The 23,866-nt window shown below is 43.0% G+C and overlaps 1 protein-coding gene across 1 annotated transcript in view; it reads left to right on the forward strand.

Annotated features, from left to right (window-relative positions):
• The window catches only part of COPS6 (COP9 signalosome subunit 6), an 839,183-nt gene that overhangs the window by 66,618 nt on the left and 748,699 nt on the right, over positions 1–23,866 (forward strand). The window contains exons 2-3 of the mRNA XM_044077362.1: positions 14,461–14,583; positions 22,488–22,619. Coding sequence (XP_043933297.1) covers positions 14,461–14,583; positions 22,488–22,619 — 255 coding nt within the window. The remainder of the gene's footprint in view (positions 1–14,460; positions 14,584–22,487; positions 22,620–23,866) is intronic.

The following is a 23,866-nucleotide window of genomic DNA, read 5'->3' on the forward strand; positions in this document are numbered from 1 at the left end:
GCTGAGATCCCTGATTACCGTGCCCTTGTGGAATGGGGTACTAGTTGTAGTTGAAGGGAGTTTCCCAAAGGTGATATTGCTGCACTTCTTAAATTTAATTTGACCCCTTTCTCTCTATACCATTAGTTTGTAAAGACTAGTGTTGCTGAAGCACTTCTGTATCAATGAGTGAACATGGTGTCAGAAATCTATAAAAGCAAATTGGCAGCGTGTAGAGACCTCTGCATTACCAAACCTCTTTCACCCTGTGCTGCAATACTTTTTCTATTTTTCATTACAGCTTAACAGCTTAAGGTCCTCCCAAAAAGAGAAAAATGCACAAATAACTCTCAATGAAGTTTAAGACTATTATATTCTAAAAAAAAAAAAAAAAAGAAAAAAGACTAGCTTCCACTGAAACCAGCACAACCTTTAATTAAAACAAAAAAGGAAGTATTTTCATTTCTGCCAGATGTGAGAAGAGTTCATCAGACTGTTAATTTAACACTGCTCTAAAAATAATACTAATGTTTTAGTCAGTTGGTGTTGTCAAAAAAAAAAATTCAGCTAGGTTTGTGTGTGCCTTAAACTGTTAGCCCCTGACATAAACTCAGCCAGTCGAATTTTACTTCTTGTCTGCTCACACTGTTCCAATTATCTGAGTTTTACCACTACTACAAAATTTTTACTATTTGTTTAAGCCAGGTGGCATTGTGCCATTTAAAAAAAAAAATCCACCAGTATTCTGGCTCTCTTAACGGCACTTAAACATAATGGGATTGGGGAACCATTAGATACCAGAGCAAACATGGTATGTGTCCACTAGACACCAGAGAGACTCTTAAGTAGTGTTCCTTAAAGGCACTAAAAGGGATGCTAATCTGTGCCCTTCTGCCTCCCACACAGGATATTAGTCCTCTGTGCCACTGCTAGACATCAAGGGTAGAATGTAAAATGAATTAAAACTTTTAGAAAATAAAGTGCAAAGTAAGGAACCTCTGCATTAACCTGCTGAACTAACTGAGATGTTAGTGCAGCAAGCTTTTTCAGTTATGTAATGAGGATCTCGGAAGTTATTGTACGAAGAATAATTAAAATCCTTCTTGATTTTGTTATCTTGAAATCTTGCACTACGAGGTTGGCAGAAAGGCCTGATGTTCAGTGTCCTCCCTCATAAGTCTTAAGGGACAGGGAACATTAGGCAAATCTGTCAACCTTGTAGTGCAAGAAATCAAGAAGGTTTTTAACTATTCCTTCTACAAATTTAGAAAGTCTCTAGTATAACAGCTTTTGCTCTACTCTGGATTTACTGAAGGGTATGAAGTGTGAAACACTGGCATTCGTGACTAGCTTTGATCATCCATGATTTACAAGAGCAGGAAAAAGGAGACAGCAGGGATATTATCATAATAGGGACAAGTATGGGGTATGCGGTGTGTGTATTGTGTGCTGACGAGTAAATGGGGGAGGCGGTACCTGTGCTTAACACTGATGCATCAGCCTCTTATAGTAGAAGAGTGCTGATACGCACTTGCGATAGTAAACAGAGATTTAAGGACATGCCGGTTAGATGATATAGAGGTCTTTACTCATTGCAGCTAGTATGTCTGTGAATTACAGAATACTTCATCGTGGTAGAGGGCCTTTTTATCATCACTCTTAACTGAAGTGATGAGGTTCTTTCTGAATCCCTGAGTGTGTAACTGTGTGTTTAGGGTGCGAGACCTATGTAGTCCAAAACTTAAATGGGTTTGCACTATAATATGTGATTGTTATTATTCTATAAAAATGTTAAGTTAAATGCTGTTGTGTGCAATGGCTAGATCATGGACTAGGTGATTTTGGAGAAAGTGAGTGAGAACTATTTGTATACAATGACACTGTTTGCTTTAAATGATAGAGAATGGGCAGCCTGCACTTCACCCTGATGGAGAATGAAGGTTCTCCAAAAAAAGGCTGCTGCTTCACAACATCATATTAAGCTGCTGTGAAGCTTGGGAGGGAAATGACTACCATTTTTACACTTGCTAAACAGGACTTTACTGTTCAGTGCATGAAAAATTAATAGAAAAAAGTGTGTGTGTGTGTGTGTGTGTGTGTGTGTGTGTGTGTGCGTGCGCACAAGTGATAGAGACAGCACATATTAACATCTTCCAACTGAAACAGGCAATCCATCAACACGTGTTACTTTAATGTCTGGCATTATTGACCAACTTTAATCCCCAGTGATTTACCAGATAAGTCAACCATTCTACAAAAGGCACAGCAATGCTGTGCAGCAGAATCGGGGGTAGCATGGGGGGGTTGTAAATGTATTGCATTCTATGATTATTTTTTTTCATTAATTTGCTCACAGTGAGACCCTTATTTCCCCTCAAAGTGGCTGTAATTCCTGGCTCTGTGTGTGTGCTTGCGTGCATGTATTTTTATGTATGTGTTCATGTGTGTTTCTAAATGTGTGTGTAATGGTAGATATTGAATAATTACATAACTTATATTTTGGATGTAAAATACTTCCTCCAACAATTGTATATGCTATAAGTTTTTGAATCATTAGGTAGAGGAACTATTTTATATCGGAAATATGAAAAGGTATGTAGTAATAAAAAGCCCAAATACAAAACAATTTTAACAGACAGCTCCTCCCCTACCCGTAATGCCTCCCCCCCCCCCCCAAGTTACCTCAGATCTTGTTTGCCACTCTTAGGAGAGGCATTGAGGTCTGCTGTCTTGAGCTCCTTGAGAGACGTTTTTTTCAGTATTCAGCTAAATGGATTTACTTTTGGTGTAGTTCTGTGTTTCTACCTGTAACTAAAAAAATATATATCGTAGTTTTGTGTCTGCTGGAGCATTTCTTGGCGGGGATTGTTCTTTCCCTTTTTCACCCTTTTCTTTTTTTTGTTCTTCCTCGCTAGTATTGTAAGATGTCTGAGAAACCTTTAGGTTTCAAAAAGTGTACTTCCTGTGGGCACAAGATTCTCTTATCTGATGCCCACAGGAAGTGCGTATATTGTCTGGGCCCTGCTCATCTCAAAGCCTCCTGCTCCATTTGCAAGGGGTTTCATCAGAGAGCACTGGCTGACAGGAGAAATAAACTCATTTTGAAGGCCTTTTTATTTCCTTCCTTCTCGTCTGCAGGTTCTTCTTCAGGGTCTCAACCCCCTTCCAAAAAACAGAAGACAGGTAATGCAGAAAACATTCCCCAGGGAAATCTGCTTAATTTTCTTTACACAAGCCTCCAGCCAAGGCTCCTAAGGGATCAGATCCATGTAAGTCTGCCCCAATCCTCTCCTCTGCCCTGAGCTTCTTTGCCTTCAGAGCTTCCTCTTCTTACTTCAGGGTCTCCCCGTAAAGAGAGAGCTCTAAGGATTTCATCCAGGCCACCTTCCACAGCATCTTCTCTCAGGTCTTCCCACAGCGTTTCAGAATCCGTGGAGGGACAGATTGATGAAGGCATTTCCTTCAGACGCAGACCCAGATGGGGGTCTTAACAGCCCCAGCCCCTACCGGGACTGTGGGTAGACGGTCACCCTTTAGACCTTTAGGTCTTCCTCCTATTCAGCCTGCTGATTTGGAGCCCTCTGATCAGAATGTCCCAAGAGCCGAGGTGACTGAGCCGATAGTGGATCTCACTTCGACCCCAGCACCTTTCCTGACTTGTTTGGTCCTAACTGTGTCAGGATAGAGCGACTCTCAGAGCTGAAGCCTCAATGTCTGCTCTGAGAGTTGACCTAGACTCCAGAGTTTTCAGAGCTGTTGCTTCCTGTAGGAACATTGGCATTCAGCAGCTCTGCCCAGCTTCCCTCTTGGAGTGGAGGGCTGGGAGGGGGGGCTCAGGGATCCTCTGTCCCAGTAGTTTTGGCTCTGGGAAGACAGTCTCTGGCCCATTCTGCTTTTGAGGTGGTGGAGGGGGCCCTCTCCATGCATAGGAGATCCTCATTTCCCATTTTTTCAGATCCAGTTCTCACTCCCTTGGAGACTTTGTTTCTGAGCCCTCACCACTGCTCCCCTCTGGACAGCCGGCCCAGAAAATCCTACAAGTACTTCTGTCTTTGTAACCCCATGTCTTTTCTGACGTCTCCCTGGAACATCCCACAGAGGAGTTTCCCCAGAAGAGAAGGTGCAAAAGGAGGCACCTGGATTCCCCAGAGGAATCAGTCACAGAAGACACCGATTTCGAGGAAGGGGAATGGTCTCCCAGATCTCCACCTGAGGATGTCTCCTTCGGAGACATCTTGGAAATCCGGCACCAAAGAGGTGGATGGTCTTCCCAAAACTCTACCCCAGAGGAAACTGTGTTTTTGGAGGCTTTTGGGTCTGGTCCATCTACATCTTGGGCACCCCCCCCCCCAATTGATGCAATCATCAACTTGGTATCAAGCTGGGCATGGAAGGATCCAGACACTGTAGAACCTATCCCCAAGCATGCAGACAAAATCCTTAGTGCTCCCCCTGATCGAGCCCATTGGACTAAAGGAATCCTGGTAGTTGCCATGGTTGTTGTGGCAGCCACCAAGGAGGAGCTGGCCCAAGAAAGCTCCAACCCCCTTTAACAGGGAGTCTAGGGCCATGGACAGATTTGGCAAAAGAGTTTGCCTTGTCTACATTCACTTTACAAGCCTTTAACTACCTTTCCCATTTTACTAGGCTACAGAGGGATTTGATCATTGAATTCTTTGCTTTGGCCCAGAGTCCATGTCTGATTAGAGGAAATCCTTCACCAGATTGGCCACTCTGCAGTCAACTTCCAATGCGTCCATGAGGTTAATCTCCCATGTTGTGTAAGGTACCGCTAGGGCAGCCATTTCCGGCAGTGCCATTAGGCATCATGCCTGGATGCAGCTGTGTGACTTCACAGAACCTTTCAAGGCTAATTTTGTCAGTGCCCCTTTTGATGGAATGTCTTTATTGTTGGAGACATGCTATCTCATAGTGAGAAAAATGGAAAGACCCTACCATCGGAATCCGTTTTTCAAACCCCCCCCCCCGCCAAGATCCTTTTCCAGGAATCAGCTAAGGGGACTGTGTTTCAAGAAATCTCAGGGTCCTTTTCAGAGGGCTCGGAGAGAATATTCCCCCAGAGGCAGAGGGGGAAATGGTTTACAATGGTAGACACTGCCCACACGGCAGAGGGGGTTGGGGGGGAGGGGAGTCTGCAAAATCAAGGGTCTCGGGATTCCTTCTTGGACAGGCCCTTTCAGCACTCCTGAAAGGTTTGCCAGGCTGTCCTTCTCTGGAGGCAGTCAGGGGGTGCTTTTCCTTGTACCCAGAAGCCTGGTTAGCCATCACAAACTATTGGTGGGTGCAGAGGATTGTATCTAGAGGATACTCCATTCCCTTTTCAAAACTCCCCAAACCAAAAAGTTCTGTCCCGGATGTTACACCCAATCAGCGAGAGGCAGTGGAGTTGGAGATATCAAAGCTGCTCTAAAGAAGAGTCATCCAGAAGGTCCCACCAGGTCCAACAGAGCAGGCATTTACTCAAGATTATTTTTAGTACTAAAAAATACAGGGGATCTAAGACCCATCTTGGATCTGACATCTCCCAACAAGTCAGTAAAAAAACACAAAGTTCAGGATGGTCATGGTCCTGTTCTTTTTATCTCTTTTGAAAATGGACGCATGGATGTGCTCAGACTTGAAGTATGCACACTACCACCTTCTGGAGTGCCTGCCCATCGTATAGGTTCATAGGTAAGTACTACGCTATTGGCCCAAGGGCCTAAGTAAGCCTAGCCGACAAGGTTCCCTAGCTTACGCCACCCAAGAAAGTTATTTTCCTGTGCCCCTGTCGAGCAGAGCCACAGAAGTGAGCCCCGGGGTGTATTTCCTATTTCCCATCCACTCGTCAAGATTTTTCTTGAAGAGTGCTAATGAGGAACTTTGCTTGACATAGATGGGTAGCTTGTTCCAGAGTATGGGAAGTCTCTGAGACAGGACTCTATCCCTCCAGCATGTCCTGTTGATTGTGGTGACAAGGTTTAGGTCCCTAGAGCGTGTAGTTCGGAGGGATTGGGATTTCTTTAGGTGTAGCATGTCCAGCAGCTCTGGGTTTGACATAGCTTTATATGTTATGCAGAGATCACCTCGGAGTAAGCGATATGCTACGGAGAAAAGCTGGAGTTTTTTGAGATGGTAAGTGTAGGGCATCTGTTTGAGGCCAGTAATCCTCTTTGTGAGGTACTTCTGTGGCCTTTCCAGCTGCTGCAGATGTCTTGTGAGGTACATTCCAAAAGGGGGGTTTTACTCTATAATGGGTCTAATGAGTGTCGAGTAGAGGGGAACAATAACCTCTTTTTTTTTTTCCTAGATGAGAACCCTTTTGTGATGTGTGTCACGTAGAAGGATTTCCTGACTACTGTGGTGATGTGATTTTCAAAGGAGAGACTGCTATCCACCTGGGTCCCAAGGTCTCATAACACACATTTGGTGTTGAGTAGACTGCCGTCTATGTGGTAGTTCATGGGTACAGAGTTTTTACCAAAAGGGATGACAGTCTATGCTTCAGGTTAGGAGCCAGTCATTTTCATTTCAGAGTGCTTCCCTTTGGTCTCACCACAGCCCCCAGGGTGTTCACCAAATGCATGGTGGTGGTTGCAGCTCATCTCAGACTGCAAGGATTTGATGTATTTCTATACCTAGACAACTGGCTCCTAACCACTGCAACTAGGTATCTACTTCTCTGAGCCAGAGACTGTCTGTTACAATTGGCCCTTACCTTGAACATAACAAATCAATATACAAAGGTCTCAGCTACAGCCAGTTCATAGGGGCTCATTTGAATACGACCAAGACATTAGTCTTCCTTACTCCAGGCAGGATTTTGAACCCAAGACTACATGGACAGATTTTGGCAATCCCAGTTCCTCCAGCAAAACTAGTACTCTGTGCCTTGGGCTCCATGGCTGCCACCATAGCTCTGTTACCACCAGCACATCTACACATGAGAATTCTGCAACTGACCATAACAGTCCAGTGGTCACTACATCAGCACCCCCTCAGCTATCCAATCAAACTGTCATAAGTGGGCAAAGCTTCTCTCCTCTGAAGTCTTCACTCCTTGGAAGTTCTTCAAGGATGCCCCTTTGTTCTTCCTCCCCGAAATGGCATGTTGACAACGGATGTCTCCCGGGGGGGGCATTTCCTGAGTTGGGCAGTCCAAGGCATGTGGACATCACACAAGACCAACCTGCATATCAATGTTATGGAGGTGAGTGGTCCTTTTTAGCACTGCAGACATTTCACAGCTCTGAGCCAGTCATAAATTAGGGTGATAAGACAGAAAAGAAGCAGTCCTTTTTCAGAAGGTGAAGAAAATAACAGTGACCCTCCCAAATCCTATTATATGTCAGTGGCATGGGAAGTCACAGTTACTTCCTTATGTCTGGCATGAGTTATACAAAGCATTATAGGAAAGAGAAAGGGTTGAGGGAGAATAGGATCACATATTTTACAGTGAATTTTTGAGAGAGGCACCACTACAACACACACACACACACACACACACACACACACACACACACACACACACACACACACACACATTTTATAGTAGCTGTTAAGTAATTGTATGTAAGGGGTGAAAATCCACAACAGGTAAAACACAAATGGTTTGAAATAAATTTACAGAATATTACTAGGATAAATTGCAGTCAAGAATGTATATATGAATATAAGAAATATATATGTGTATAAGAAAGAATGTGTACTGCAACAGTAGCACGATACTTTGCAGAAGTGGATAGCTTGTGTCAAGTAAACTATAATATATAGTTATTTAAAATATTGACCATATTTCTAATAGTATATGGAGGTGAGAAATAGAGTATTCTGCTGCCAAAATAGGAATAGAATGGGATGAGGAGGAATAATAAGTAGGAGGGAAAATTAAGAACATAGAGAGAGAGAGAGAGAGAGAATTGTTGTTAAAAAGATGAGAATGTTATGGAAGGACACGAGAGGAAAATAAATAGTAAGTGTCTGCTGAAGAGAGAGAGCATACATTAGTCGTATGGTATCTTTAAAGTAAGAACTTTTGATGTTGGGACATTACTGCCAGCTAAGATGTGGAGGTACTGGTGAATTTAGAATGAGAAAGGCATAGTTGTAGAGAGTAGGTGGTCATGCATCTGTTTTCAGGGTTGTGCATGTACAGTTCCTGGCGTCAGATAAATATTTTTTAGATTGGTCTTAAAATTGGAAAGGTTACTAGTATATTTAAGGTCGAAGGTTAAGCAGTACTGAGGAGCCATATAGTAAAGTAAAAATCATGTTTCAGATAGGTATTGCTATTTGCTTCCTGCTGCATTGTCACTTTACTACCATAGTTGATCTTCTTGGTCATACCATCATAGTAAGTACAAGGCAGTTGTGCCTTGCCAGTGCCCACCCCCTGATTGAAAATCCTCTCATTAGGAGGACCAAGCAAGTAAAGGCGGGGATGAATTTTTTAGTACCAATCCAAACATCAAGATCCTGTGTGAAGGAAGATTGCTTAATTTGCAAAGGGACGCTATTCCAGTGGTTGGAATGGCACTGACTACTGTAGTTATGAGTATCAACTCAACTACCAAGACTAACCGTGTACTCAATTCCAGTGCCAAGACTGCGACTGTGTGCTCACACGTCCAGTGCCAAGACTGCGACTGTGTGCTCACACGTCCAGTGCCAAGACTGCGACTGTGTGCTCACACGTCCAGTGCCAAGACTGCGACTGTGTGCTCACACGTCCAGTGCCAAGACTGCGACTGTGTGCTCACACGTCCAGTGCCAAGACTGCGACTGTGTGCTCACACGTCCAGTGCCAAGACTGCGACTGTGTGCTCACACGTCCAGTGCCAAGACTGCGACTGTGTGCTCACTTTGGAGGTGGCACTTGTCTTGCTTGGGAGAAGAATGATTTACGAAATGCGATAGTACTACACTTTTAACATGTAATTCAATGTTATTGTTAACACACTGACTGTTTGCAACAAAAACTTAGACTTGTAAGAGTTTTGGTATTAGAGGATGACTTGACAGTGACTCCCAGTTTGCAGCCAAATGCAGACTTTGTTATCCAGGTTTCTTGGTTTATGTTCTGCTGGTCTGAAACGTCATTTCAAAATCAAAGGGTTCCCCTGTGGAACAGCAATGGGTTGCCTTCATATTCTTTGAGGACCCTGCTACCCGCACTATGAGCTCTGTCCCTTAGCAAACTTGCTATCTGTCTTGCCAGACATGTATGCACTTTTAATGTATTTACCTTAAACTATTCTAGAGTGCAGTGAAGTCTCAAAGGTGCTGCATGAAAGGTATAGCTGCTGTCAGCAGTTTGTGTTATTCTTTCAAAGAAGTCCACCAGATTCATTGAACAGCATCTACCCTTGATAAAGCCAGACTTTGGTGGGTCTAGCCTGGTGAGATTTTTAATACCATAGTTACTCGGGACAATAATGCTTTGACTTTTATATGAGATTCGTCCAACTGATGGGCTTGTAATTCCCGTGGTCAGTGGTGGGGCCACCCTTATGGAATGGCGTCAACACTGCTGTGCACCGAATGGCAGAGACAGTCAGTAGCTAAACTCTTGATTAAATAGTTTTAAGTAACTCCACCAGGGCTCACTTGGTACTGTTTCTTGAACAGCCAGGTATATTGTCAGGTTCCATGGAGGAAGGATTTTGGTATTTTGAAAGCACCTTTAGTTCATGATCTTTAGTGATGATTGGATTGGTGTTATGGCTTTAGAGATAAGTGGAGTTTGAGTAGTTATTTCCATGGTGAGTTTGGCTCTGAATTTTTTAGCTTGTGTGTTGGCAGTGTCTGTTGGGTCAGAGTAGATGGTGCCATCTTGAATAAGTTCTGAGCAATGTTGTGTGCTATGTCCTAATTTCCTATTGTAACTTGTGAAAGATTTGTAGGAATGCCTTAGTAGTCCTAATAGTTTTTTTTAATGTTTTGTCAGTTTTCTAATGTTTATCCTGCATTTGAAAGCCCATAAATCCACTGTATACTTTAAGGATTTGTTTCTTTCATTTTAAAGATTTATGTTAGTGGACCGCCACAGTGATTTGCTTTTAAACTTCCCCATATATTTACATCTGAATAGGTATTGTCAGTCTTGTACCTTTATTTAAGTGGGCATCATGCTCTCTTGTGTCGCTTCCTAGCAATAGCTGGGGTAATGCTGGAGTAAGTGAATCTTGAAACATTATCATAGACTTTAATGAGATTTGTATGTTTTGAAATCCTTCCATTCTAACATATTGGTATTGTCAGGTTTAGAGGTTCTAATAGTGAAGGTTCCTAGTTTATGATGTGACTTAACTGGAGAAGAAGTTACCAAGGGAATAGTATATAAAGAAGCTGTATTCATAAGGACCAGGCCAATCGAATGCTATGCTTGCTAGTGGTTTTAAGAGTCTGCTTCAGGGAGCTTTTGTTTATAAAACCTAAGAAATTTTGGGTGAGTCATACATTTGAGATGCAAGTGCTCATATGGACCCCAGCGAATATGGAGATGCCATCACGGTTACCATCAGATCTGAAAACATGGAAGACACAATACTCCAGTATGGAGGGAGTGCTTTCTGTACAGTTTACACCAACGTTGAGTAATTGCACATGCATAGATATGCTCTAAATGCAGGAGAGCCTCAAGGTAGGGGATTTTGTTGAATTTTGGCACTAAGCAGAGCTACCTTAATGTGACATGTTTTGGATTTGATATGTTATGTTGGGATGCCCATCATCTGGGCCCTGCCTAAAAAAGGTACTGTGGGAGCAACAAAGACTTCAGCCAGTGTGTAGAACCCCTGGAAATAGTAATGCAGACTATCCTTGGCAGAACAGGATTGTCTAGCATCTCTTTTGATGTTGACACATACTGGATCCCCAAAGATGACACCAGCTATTTAACTAACTGATGAAGCCATTTTTTTGTTTTCTTTGTACCCAAACATGTTTTTTGGAGAAAGAAGGATTCTGCTCAGGACCAGAGTCCTGTATATATTTGTGAAATGCATGGAGAGTTCTGACATGTCTCTTTCCAGCTATCTCTAATGGTCAAAATTGCACAGTTTGGCTAATAAGGTGTTTGTGCTTGTTACCACCAGTAGCTCAGAGGCACCCTGACTTGTTTAGGTAGTGTGAATATGGTGAATATGATTTGGTGTACAAAACAGTGGCAGACTCTACTCCCCCAGCACAGAACAGTGAGAAGTGGACAGCACTATAAGCAACTGCGTATTTCCACTTATTGTCACCTGTAGCCCAAAGGCACAGTGACCATCCAGTTGGAGTTGGTACATTAACCCTGTCTGACTGGTATGAATGTACAAAACACATTTGGGTGTACACCCACATAGGTGGTAATTCATATACCCTTTTGTCAGCATCAAAGGAAAATTTGTTTCTGCTGCCACTCCCCTCCCTCTATACATTTATAATCATATAAAGACAAGCATCAAGTGCAGGTGTATAGCTGCAGTGAAAGAGTAGGTAGAGCATAGCAGCACTGATCTTATCTAAAAATCTGAAGTGGGAAACTGTATTCACTGGGATGTGTGACAGTCCAGTCACTGCTCCTCCACATTACACGATGTGCATTCAAGACTAGCATGTGGTGTTTGGGCTCTTTAAAATAGATTTTCATAACAAGAAACTTAATAGGCTTGCAGGTCAGTGTCTAGTAGTTGAAATAAATTGCCATTGCACGTACAGAAAGCTGCTGTCTAAGTTAGTTCAAAACCACAATTAGGCATTGCCAAGAGAAACTGAAAATGTGCATGTCCGTTAACTGCACACCTACTACTACTACTACTACTACTGTACAAACACTGTAACTTCAGAATATAATTTGCTCAAGTCCAACAACATTAAATAGATTTGTGATACACACACACATCACCACCACCACCACATTTTCAGTGTTACAGTTGTAGATGAATGGTACATAATTTGAAATTTAAGAAAATATTGCAAGAAAGAGAGATCTGAAATAGTATGCTGTACAAATAGATATGTTGCTTATGAGTACATATTCAAATACTTCTCAAAATTAGAATTAATTAAAATATTTCCACTAGTGATGCTTATGTGTCTTAATTTACTAAAAAAAGAGGTGAGTACTTCTCAAAATTAGAATTAATTCAAATATTTCCACTAGTGATGCTTGTGTCTTAATTTACTAAAAAAAGAGGTGAAATAAATCAATCAAAAGAAGAAAAAAATAACTTGAGTGTTAATTATTTATATTACATAAACTAAGAAGCAAAGGATTGAGTATTGCAATAAAGTTTTCTTCAATAGTTCGCTTTCTGTATGTATTGCCAGTTTACCTTTAAATCCTTGTTGCAAGTCCACATTTACGTACTACTTCCATAAAAATGAAAAATAGTTTGAATGTTTATAATGTTTATAAAAAGTTGTAACTGCTGTACTATGTCATTTATACAGTTTAAGCCTGTTGACAAATGTATAGACATCAGAAAATAATTGGCTGAAAGCAGAGTAATTTGTTGTTGATATACAATTTTAAATATGCCTACCATTATATGTAAAAATATATCTTTTTAATTTGCATGGGATGTTGTATTAGTCACCTTGGTTATTATTTTAAAAATAGAATCTAAAACATAATCTAATACTCCAGTTTCTGAGAATCTTGTGTGATTCTTCAATACTGTTCTTAATCTATTGTGAGGCGAAAGAAAATAGTTGAATTTTATCACTGTCCCTTATCTTTAACCTTTTTTGGAGGTAACGACAGAGAGAGAGATGTATAATACTTCGGGTAGTAGTATTGTACAGTATAATATGGTTTGTGTTCAGAAGTGGACAGATTTGATATAGTAATTTTGAAACTATTTAAAATATCATAATTTGTTTTAATTATATAATTTATTAAAGAGCTTATACCTCCAAAATATTTTGTTTACAGTTCCAATTATATTTGAGTACTTTCCAAAATTGGCTTTATTTTTGAAAGTGGTGCTTGTTTAACAGTATTCAAGCAGCACATAACCAAGTGTTCTCTAAGATTACTTGCCCATTTGAGTATAAGCTTGTCTTTTATCTCTATATGTACGACGTGCATGTACTTGTGTTGTTTGCCACATGATGTCTTTTCTGAAGACGTCTTTCTGCTGGTATTCTTGCAGAATCCCTTCTGCATGGTAATAGAGCAAGTTGCCATTGCTGATGCTCTGTCTTGTCATATTCCTCGTAGATCAGGGGAGGTCATCGTGCCTCTTTACTCATCCCTCATCAGGCCCATAATTGAGTACAATGCCCCTTTTGGGATGTACCTTACCAGACACCTGCAGCAACTGGAAAGACCCCAAAAGTACCTCACCAAGAGGATCAAAGGGCTCAAACAGATGCCATATGCTGCCCGGTTAAAGAAACTCCAGCTGTACTCAGTGGCATACCGCCTGCTCAGAGGCGATCTGTGCCTGACGTATAAAGCCATGTCCAACCCGGAATTAATGGACATGCTGCACCTCAGAAAATCCAAATCCCATCGAGCTACGCTCGAGACTTGAACCTCAGCACTGAAATAAATAGGACATGCTGGAGGGACAGATTCATAACCCAGAGGCTCCCTTCACTCTGGAATAAAATCCCAGTCCAGGTTAGGCAGAGTCCCTCATTGACTCTCTTCAAGAGGAATCTTGATGAGTGGATGGGGGATCGTAGGTTTACCTCTGGTATCACTTCTGTGTCAGTGTTAGACAGAGTCACAGTATACTAACCTCAAAAATGGGCATAGCAAAATTAATTTAAAATGGGTGGCGAAAGCCAAACACACTCTGGCTAGGCTTATAAATGCCCTAGGGCAGATAGCCTAGTATGAACCTATGTGCTAGGAGGTATCAACAGTTTTATTTATTTACTTACTTAGTTCATTTACTTTGTCTTGACCAGTTTAGTCCTAGTAGGCACAGCCTATTTTCAAAGGCGATGAGAGGTGATGTTCATACTGATAATGGAGAAATTTGGCCAGGACACGGGTAAGTGCCATGGGATCATTAGCATTAGCCTGAGCTGCCACCATGGTGGTATAGGACATCAACTGAAAGGTTGAACCTCAGAACTGATGCGCCCCCTTTTATCCTGCACCATGGTGTCACTGTTTGAAAATGAACCCAAACATCTGGTATGGTTATGAAAGGCACAGCTTTATCATCTTTCCAACATTAAAGAAGGAGGTGCTGCACTTTGAGGTTTGAGTTGTGCACTCTGTGATGGTTAGTTTCCAGGTATCTCGCATTTATAAATAGTGCAGTTGACTGCCTCACTTGTTTGTTCATTTTGCTTAGCTGTGATTTGCTTTTCTACATTTTTCCACAGTATTACATACAAATGTCAGTGCACCTGTATTTTTCTACCATTTCACACTTATTTTAGCAAGGCTCAGATAGGGTGAAATGCTAACTATTATGCAGTACTGCCATTACTTTTGTGAGTTTTGACTTTTTTCGCAAACTTTATTTACAGTTCCCAATGTGATGGCATCTGGCGTTACTGGAAGTGTGTCTGTAGCATTGCACCCATTAGTTATTCTCAACATTTCAGACCATTGGATACGTATGCGTTCTCAGGAAGGAAGACCAACACAAGGTATCTTTCTATCAACATTTTTATATTTACCCCCACCTGGATTTTAACAACAATTTTTCAGAAGTGATGAAGGAAACGTGTGATGGTCACTTGAGCAAATAAGACTACTAGTCTTAAATATGAATTACATTTCACACATTGTTGCTATTTTAGTAAAATACAGCAGTAAAGCATTGTCATTATTTAAACCAGAAACATGTCAATTAGATTTTTTACCATGTATTTTGGCATTGATTCTTAATTTGGATTTTAAGTATCTATGTGATGTTGTAAATCTTTGTTCATTAATTACTATTAGGACTTCGGTTCCATCCTTGGAACCGATACGGCCGTTTCCAAGCTCGTGCCAGCCAAAAACTCTCGGCTAAGACCTACCCATAATGCCTCTCTCCTCGTTTGCCACATTCTTAGTCAGACATGCTAGCCATCTCTTTCAAAGCTGTCATTTTTAAGATAGTTTCTCTTCAAAATATTTTAGTCAATTTAGCCTTTTTCTCACTGTCGCCTATAACCTAATTCTGTTCCTTCCCTACTATTTATCTTCGTAATTTAATTTCTACCATTATTGGTACTGTCCCTCTCTACTACATTTGACAGACCCTTCCTTACCACTTGTGGTATTTTTTAAATACCAATGTTGGTATTCTGTCCCCTTTTTCTCTCCCTTATTTTGTTTTTGCTATAGGATAGCTTGTTGTGTTACTATGTCAGACAAAGCTAAGTTGGGGTATAAACAGTGTGACAAGTGTGGATGTAAGATGCCTAACTCGGATACACATGCTCGTTGTGTCTACTGTTTGGGCGTGGATCATATTAAAGCTGACACTGACATTTGTGCTAGTTTTAGTAATTGTACACTAGCAGAATGTAAAAATAAGCTTATTTTAAAAGGTTTAATCAAGACACCTTTTTCGGTAGCTTTAGCTGACTGAGGTCTCACCCCCTCCAAAAACCAAAAAGCATAAGGAAAATCAGAGTCACTCGATTCCTGCATCTCCTTCAGTTATGGAACAGAGTCGGCTCTGTGCTTCGCCAGCGCCCTCTGAGCAGACCGCTTTGGCACCAGGCTCTGTATCTTCTCCCTCGGTGCCGTCCATGATATTCACCCCTATTTTGGTTCCAACCTCTACACCACTGACTTCGGTGCAATTCTTGGATCCGACATTGGCTCCTATGACTGCACCATCCCCGGCCATGGTGACGACAGTTTCTTCAGCTCCATCTGCTCAAACTCGAATATCTGCCAAGGACAAGATATTCTCCGACATACGACCCTTTTTTGGGGCAGAGGTTTAGCCTCTTTCTAGAAAGACCTGATTCTCCTTCAGCAGCCTCCTTTAGATCCACTAGAAGTTTTTCTGAATTAGATGTAGTGCGGGTTGTGGACCAACTTCTGGCAGCAAGGGCATTGGCCCATTCCAGCTAGACCTTCCACCCCTCTTGGCTCAGAATCTTTTACTACATCTTCCCCTGTTTATCCTCCTCCGGCCTCTACCCAGATCCCGGAGATCTCTGTACCAATGTCCATTTGGCACTGACCACTCTTGCTGCATCGGTTCTGGTGGAGCCAATGCTCTCTCGGAGCAGTGCTTGGACCATCCGTACATTAGTACCTAGCCTGGCACCTATTTTCTCACTGCCGCCGTCTTTGTCCACAGCTCCGATGGCTTCCAGTCCTCTCGGACATCCTCACCTGGAGGTGGGCTCCTCGGGGCGAGGTGTGACCCCGGTTCCAAGGTTGTCCTTCCTGGTTCTGGGCTTCCATCCCTCCTCAGGTGGGCCTGCTGTCCAGGTGATGGAGACTGTCCTTGACTCCGCAGGCTCGCAGTCAGCACCGATGACATCAGTATCAGAACCCCCACCCACCCAGCATGCACCTCTCCCAACCCTCTATTTTGGAACCCTGGGCATGGGAGTCACAAGACCCCCCCCCCTTTGAAGGGAACCCTTTCTTCGTAGTCCTCCTCAGAAGATCCCACTGGGGAGCCACCCCGGAAGAAACGGTGCAAGAGGAAGCACCTTGATTCCCCAGAGGAATCTATCACCGAAGACACTGATTGTGATGAGGGGGAAGGGGTCCCCACATTCTCACCAGATGACGTCTCATTCAGAGACATTCTTGAAATCCTCAAGCATTGGGGATACTGGAAGTCCTCTTAACGCTTCTTCTGAGGAATCGGTGTTCTTGCAGGCCTTCCGTGCCCGACCATCTACTTCCTGGGTGACCCCACCGGCAGATGACCTTGTTAAGCTCATTGTGCAGCATGCCTAGAAGGCCCCGAACAACGTAGAACCTGTCCCCCAGAGGCCAGACAAAATTTTATCTACACCTGAAGACCAGCCCCACTGGTCCAAGCAGTTGACAGTTGATTCTATGGTCGTGGCAGTGGCCACCAAGAGGAAACTGGCAGAAGATAGTTCCACTGTCCATCCTCCAAACATTGAGTCCCAGACCATGGACAGACTAGGGAAACAGACCTATGCTTCAGTGACCTTCGCTGAACTATCTGGCACACTTTACTCGCTTCCAAAGAGACCTAATGTCTGAAATGTCTTCCACTTTGGTGGGGGTACTGCCTGATGAGGTGCGTGATACTGTCACCTCGCAGCTAGCTACCCTTGTTTCCATCTTGAACTCCTCGATGCATTTGATATCTCACACCACCGAGGGGGCAGCTCGAGGTGGCACATCAGGCATTGTCATGAGACGTAATGCTTGGATGCGGTTGTGTGACTTCGCAGACCCCTTTAAATCTTCCTTCATCAATGCACCTGTCAACGAATCTGTACTTTTTGGACCCAAAGTATGAGACACACTTGCACGTAGTGAGAAAGCAGGAAAGAGCTTGTCTGCTGTGGGCATACGCTTTTCCAGCCCCCAGAGGTCCTATCCAGGAACCAGAAGGGAGGAAAAATGTGGTTCAAGAAATCCCAGGGATCGTTTTGTGACACTCGTGGTGAACAATCCCCCGTGGCAGAGGGGGCAGCTCATAGGGAAGACTCCCCTTTCGGGGTAGAGGGGGTCCGCGTAACCAGGCCGTTAGAGATTCTTTCTCCGGCAGACCCTACCAGTGCTCCTGAGCAGCGGCCCAATTGCCTTCCTCTGGAAGCAGTCGGGGGGGGGGGTAGTTTTTCTCTGCACCTACCAGCCTGGCAACTTATTACTACCGATGTTTTGGTGCAGAGAGTGATGTCCAGAGGCTACCAAATACCATTCGATTTAATTCCCAGACCCGTCAAGCGAATCCCCGATGTACCACCCAATCAGTGGGAATTAACAGCCTTAGAAATAGAAAAGCTGCTAAGAAAGAGTCATCCAACCAGTCCCACCAGACCAGACAGTATCCGGGTTTTACTCAAGGTTCTTTTTAGTGCCAAAAAAGACAGGTGACTGAAGACCAATCCTGGATCTCAGCCTATTGAGCAAATTTATCAAACCTCAAAAATTCCGGATGGTCAAGGTACAGTCCATTTTTCTCTTCCTAGGGAGGGACAACTGGAGCAGGACACGTACTACCACATAAAGATGGATCACCGCTCACGGAAGTTTCTTCATTTCCGGCTGGGAGCCTATCACTACCAGTTGGGCACTGCCATTCAGTCTCTCGACAGCCCCCCCCCCCCCCCGAGTGTTCACCAAATGTATGGCAGTTGTGGTAGCTCATCTTCAACTACAAGGATTCCAGATGTTTCTGTATCTAGACGATTGGCTCCTTACTGCTCCGACCAGGACTCTCCTAATCCGCAGCCTCTCAAGGTCTCTGTCCGCTTGGAGATTACAATCAACAAGGACAAATCTCTAATGTTCCCAACGAAGACACAACATCCTGTCAAGCTTCTCTCCCCCCTCGCAGGCTTTTAAAATAAGACACCAAATCTAAGACCTTCTTCCTCAGACCTATGGACCAGCACGTCTTGTACTACAACTCTTAGGCTCCATGGTGGCTACCATTATGTTAGTGCCACTGGCGAGGCTGCACATGAGAATCCTGCAGTGGCTGCTTTCCGCACAATGGTCGTTTCTAATTCACCCACTCGACCACTTGATATGTCTTACAAATCATTGCAAGGAAGAAATGCTATGGTGAATGAAGCCACAAACTAATCTTTGGTGTCGACTGTTCTGTCTTCCCCAGCCCACAGCCACGGTGACCACAGACACTTCCCTGATGGGGGGGGCATTTATAGGGAAAGATGGTCCAAGGCACTTGGTCCCCCATGGAGACCAATTTGCATATAAATGTCCTGGAACTGAGGGCACTTCTCTTAGCGTTGCAAACGTTCCATGCATCCCTACCTTGTGGGACCATTGCAATTCAGTCAGACAACATGTCCGTCGTCTGGTATATCAACAAGCAAGGCAGAACCAGGTCCTTTCCCCTGTGTCGGGAAGCCATGAGGATTTGGCACTAAGCAATAGCTTCTAACCGCTTTCTTATAGCAATGCACATTCCCGGGAGTTCCAACCTTATTGCAGACAATCTGAGCAGGAACATCCTGATGCTTCATGAGTGGTCACTCAACCCTGTAACAGCGGATCGCATCTTCCAACGCTGGGGCAAGCCTTGCTGCGATCTGTTTGCTTCCACCCAAACTACAAATGCAGAAGCTACTTTGCCCTGATCCTCCCTCAGGGGGAACCCCCAAGGGATGCTCTAATGCATGATTGGCCCCTGGGTCTTCTGTATGCCATTCCCTGTTTCCCCTCATTCCAAAATTTCTCCAGAAAGCTCAGAGGTTGAGAAGCAAAGTGATCCTCATTGCCGCCTACTGGTCTCATCCAGTCTAGTTCCCGTTTCTATGGCCTCATCTGATTCACAGCCCTTGGATCCTGGATCATTCCCAAGACCTGTTATCTCATCCTCAGGGACTGATTCATCTGAACATCCACAGTCTGAAGCTCACAGCTTGGTTGCTCCACTTCCACTGATTGCCAGGCTGCCTGACATCCCATCTCCTGTTCGTGAAATTCTTCTGGCTTCACACACACACCTTCCACCAGGAAAGTTTATTCTAGTACATGGACTAGGTTCTCTATATGGGCCAAAGATCAGAACTTAGACCCTTTTTCTATGCCTATTCAAAAGATCCTACAGTACTCTACTACCTTTTGACATGCAGGAGCCTCAGCATCGACAATCATTGTACATTTAGCAGCTATCGCCAATTTTCATAATGGGCTTGATAATTCTTCGATTATGTCACACCACCTATGCAAGACATTTTTGAAAGGAGTATTGCATGTTAAACCTCCGGTCAAGCCTCCCTTAGAACCCTGGGACTTGACTTTGGTGCTTCAGTCTCTCGCAGGTCCTCCTTTCGAGCCCTTTGATTCATGTGATTTAAAATTTTTGTCATGGAAAACCTTACTTTCTAGTGGCACTTACCTCGGCAAGAAAAGTATCTGAGCTGCAGGCCTTGAGTGTCAAGAGACCTTACTTAATCTTCCACACGGATAGGGTGTCCCTTCATACTGACCCTTCTTTCTTGCCCAAGGTCGTTTCTGGATTTTCCATTAACCAATCTATTGACCTGCCGGTTTTCTTCCCTCAGCGTTCTAATAGAGGGGAGTACCTTTTGTACCCTTGATGTCCATCGGTAGCTTCGTTGTTGTTTGGACAAGACTAAGTCTTTCAGGAAAAATGATCAATTGTTTGTGGCCTTTGCAGGACCCAGATTGGGTAGACCTGTTTCCAAAGTGATTTTATCCTCCTGGCTTAGAAACATCATTACCTTTATCTACCAACAGAATAAGCTATCCCTTACCTTCCAGAATAAAGGCTCATTCTACCAGATCTATGGCTACTTCTGTAGCATTTCATTCCAGAGCCTCTATGGATGATATCTGCGCAGCAGCCACTTGGGCAAGACCTCATACCTTTATCTCTCATTACAAATTGGATTTGGCCTCCAGGGGACGAGCATCTTTTGGTTCTATGGTGCTCAGGAATATCCTTCTTTAGGGCCACCCAGGACTCAAGTAGCTGGGGACTCGGTCCTAATACTAATTAATGAGCAAAGATTTACATCATCAGATAAAGAAGTTATGTCTTGCCATAACGTTCCATCTGTGTTGTAGATCTTTGTTCATTCATTACTTCCTGCCCTCCTTCCCCCTGCCTGGACTCCTGGTGGACTTTAGGAACTCCTGGTTAGGGTATTTGCTCAGACAGAGCCTTCTACTATTTTTCTATTACTATGTCTGTTATATAGGCGGTGGGCAAACTTGATCTGGAGTAACTAGGAGAGGGGCATTATGGGTAGGTTTTAGCTGAGAGTTTTTGTCTGGCGCGAGCCTGGAAACATCTGTCTGTTCCGAGGATGGAAATTAAGTCCTAATAGTAATGAATGAACAAATATCTACAACACAGATGGAACGTTATGGTAAGACATAGCTTCTTTTTATCTTTCTTGCAAGTTTGATCCATTGCAACTTTGTCTACCTGCTATAATGATGTATCACTTGCCTTGCTCCGTGCTGTCTGGTAGCTCCACAGACTGATTTTGAAGAATACTACCTTAGGAGACATGTTAGAATGTTACTGGGCACAGCAGAGGATGGATTGACTCTGGGCCAGTCTTGGCAATGCCACAACAGCTGGCCAGCCCAACCTGTCAAGGGAAGTCTTTCCTTTCTTTGTTCTGAAGGATCAAGGCACACACTGACACGATGACAGCCATACCAAAGTCTTACCTCATCTGGCAGTTGGAGCAGTGGATTAAGGCCATATAAGGTTTTAAAGAGCTACTTTCTGCAGTACAGGTTTTGAATCCCTTAGACTTTATTTGCCTGCTTTGTGATCATCAGCAAGTCACTTAACCAGACAGTGCTTGGGGCAGTTGGGAATTTGAGCTAACCTTATTAATGTTCTAGGCAACATGCCAGGTAACTACTTATGAATATCCTTTCCCTTTTCTTAGAGTTGTGCATCATACTTGAACTGCCCAAAGCCCTTCTTTCCCCAGAATCTGAGCAGTATGTATAAGAGTCCTTGCAGGATTTTGCTGTCATCTCCGTGATTAACTGGAATGCATACCTATATTTTCATCACTGGTGTTTTCTAAGGTACCTTAACTGTGAAAAGCAAAATGTTGTCCATCAGTGATGGTCTGTCCAGCAGAGAGAGAGAGTGTGTGTGTGTCAGCACACATGTATGTTGACACACACACACACACACACACACACACACACACACACACACACACACACACACACACACACACACACACACACACACACACACTCTCACCTATGTTAGTCGAAATTTTACCATTACTCTGATGTCATCGGAGTACCGTTTCAGCTGGTTCTGAAACGTTTGAGGCTGGTTAAATACGCATCTGTGATCAGTGCTTCTCATTCCACAGAGAAAGCCTAAGGATTATGAAACCTTAAGAATAGGGTGCATTTGCAGTTAAGTAATTAAATTTATTTATTAACATTTGTTTACCGGAAAGTCCGAGTTGGAATGAGCCAGTTTTCTGTGGAGGCCTGGGGAGAAATGCTCCAGACACATGTCTTTGTAACGTGGGAGGAAACCCACATGAACACAGAAAGGACATGCAGACTCTGCACAGAGGGCACCCCATCCGCGAATCGCACCAGAGAACCTCTTGCTGTGAGGCAACAGCGCAGACCTCTGCCCCAAGTTTAACAACTCTCTGTACTGTGAACAGCACAAGCTGCTATGACCCTGTTTAATTATATGTCCCCAGCTATGCTGCATTTTCTGTCGCAGATGACCTCTCCCTGAATCACTGCTCACTATAGACAGGATGGCGCGTAGTACTGCTGGTGTGTAACTAATACTGCTTTCATTTTACACTTTTTTTATATATAATGTACTCAGATTTTTGTTTATACAGGACTCCCTGATCATATTTTTTTTCTGTCTCTTGTCAAGTCATTGGAGCCTTGATTGGCAAACAGGAGGGTCGAAACATCGAGGTGATGAACTCCTTTGAGCTGCTATCTCACACTGTAGAGGAAAAAATTGTTATTGACAAGGAATACTACTACACAAAGGAAGAGCAATGTAAGGAATGTTTTATTTTGTCATTCTTAAGTTAACCAAGAAGTCTTTTGCAGGTGTAAGGGGGTCCTTCAGCAAAGCCATCAGTAAGGACGTCTTAAATATTCTGAGGAATGCAGCCCCACAGTCTTAGTTTAGTGACAGATGCCATTTCATCCAGAGTTACATGCAGCTATTGTATGTAAATGTGTGCTGATGTTGTCAGTGACATGGTCTGTCGGTCCATTTTTTTTTTTTTAACAGCTGACATTCTGCAGTTTTCTACTTTTCTGTTATTCTGTATTTGTCACCTGCCATGTAGTGAGTCATTATTTATTTATTTGGATACTGATATGTTTCATATTTAACAATGAGCTGTTGGGTGAGATAACTGAATTGGACTGCTCAAGAGCAGCTTGGGGTCAAAATATAAATAAGAAGAGCAGAGTTTATTTGATAACTGGTACTATAAGTAGTTGTGTAGCAATGTACAGATGTCATATTTTCTCTTCACAAGGTATTTTTCATTTCCTTTAGTGCAGCTCTTGAGTGCTGTCATAAAAAAAAAAAAACGCGGGTTAAGTGTTTCTTTAGTTATTTCCTTTCTAAACCTCATTTTGAAGACACTCTGCACACCGTGTCTACTTTCTGTGAAACCTGGCAGTATTTCCTTTCAAATTTTATCAAAGCATCTTGTGTATACTATGAGTTGTTCTAGCAAACTGTTGATAAGTGGTATTCATAGAGGATTAGGCAGTATAGACATAAATTACAGGAAGCTTGACATTGCATCAGGGTCTCATCCAGTGAGTCAGTAGAGAGGAAATGTGTGCAGCTACAGAACTTTAGATAAAATAAGTAATTTTGCCTTTTTTTTTTTTCTTGCCGAAATGGGCAAAACCATCATAACTGTGTGTGTATTTAGGAGCCTTGTGTAGCATAAATCGAAGGGGATTATTGTAAAAATCTACTGACAAGTGTTTCCAGAAGACACAACATTTAAACTCCCAGATGGCCAAATCACAATAAACAAGTCTAATTATCACTTCATAGCTAGTTATAGAGCACCCTCTGTCTCCTGAGTACTGTAGCTATCTTAACATATTGCTGAAATTCCCATTGAACCCAGCACCTTCCATCTAGGGGCCTTCAGCTGTCCATCAGTAATCTGTCTGACCTTCGGTGACAGTGGTCAGTATGCCAACGCTTCTTTGATCTTATAAATGCTAACTTTCTGGAATTGATCAATTTATGTAACGTTGGATTGACAA

Source organism: Protopterus annectens, chromosome 7.part0, assembly GCF_019279795.1.
Source record: "Protopterus annectens isolate FY-2018-M chromosome 7.part0, PAN1.0, whole genome shotgun sequence".
Classification (NCBI taxonomy): Eukaryota; Metazoa; Chordata; order Ceratodontiformes; family Protopteridae; genus Protopterus; species Protopterus annectens.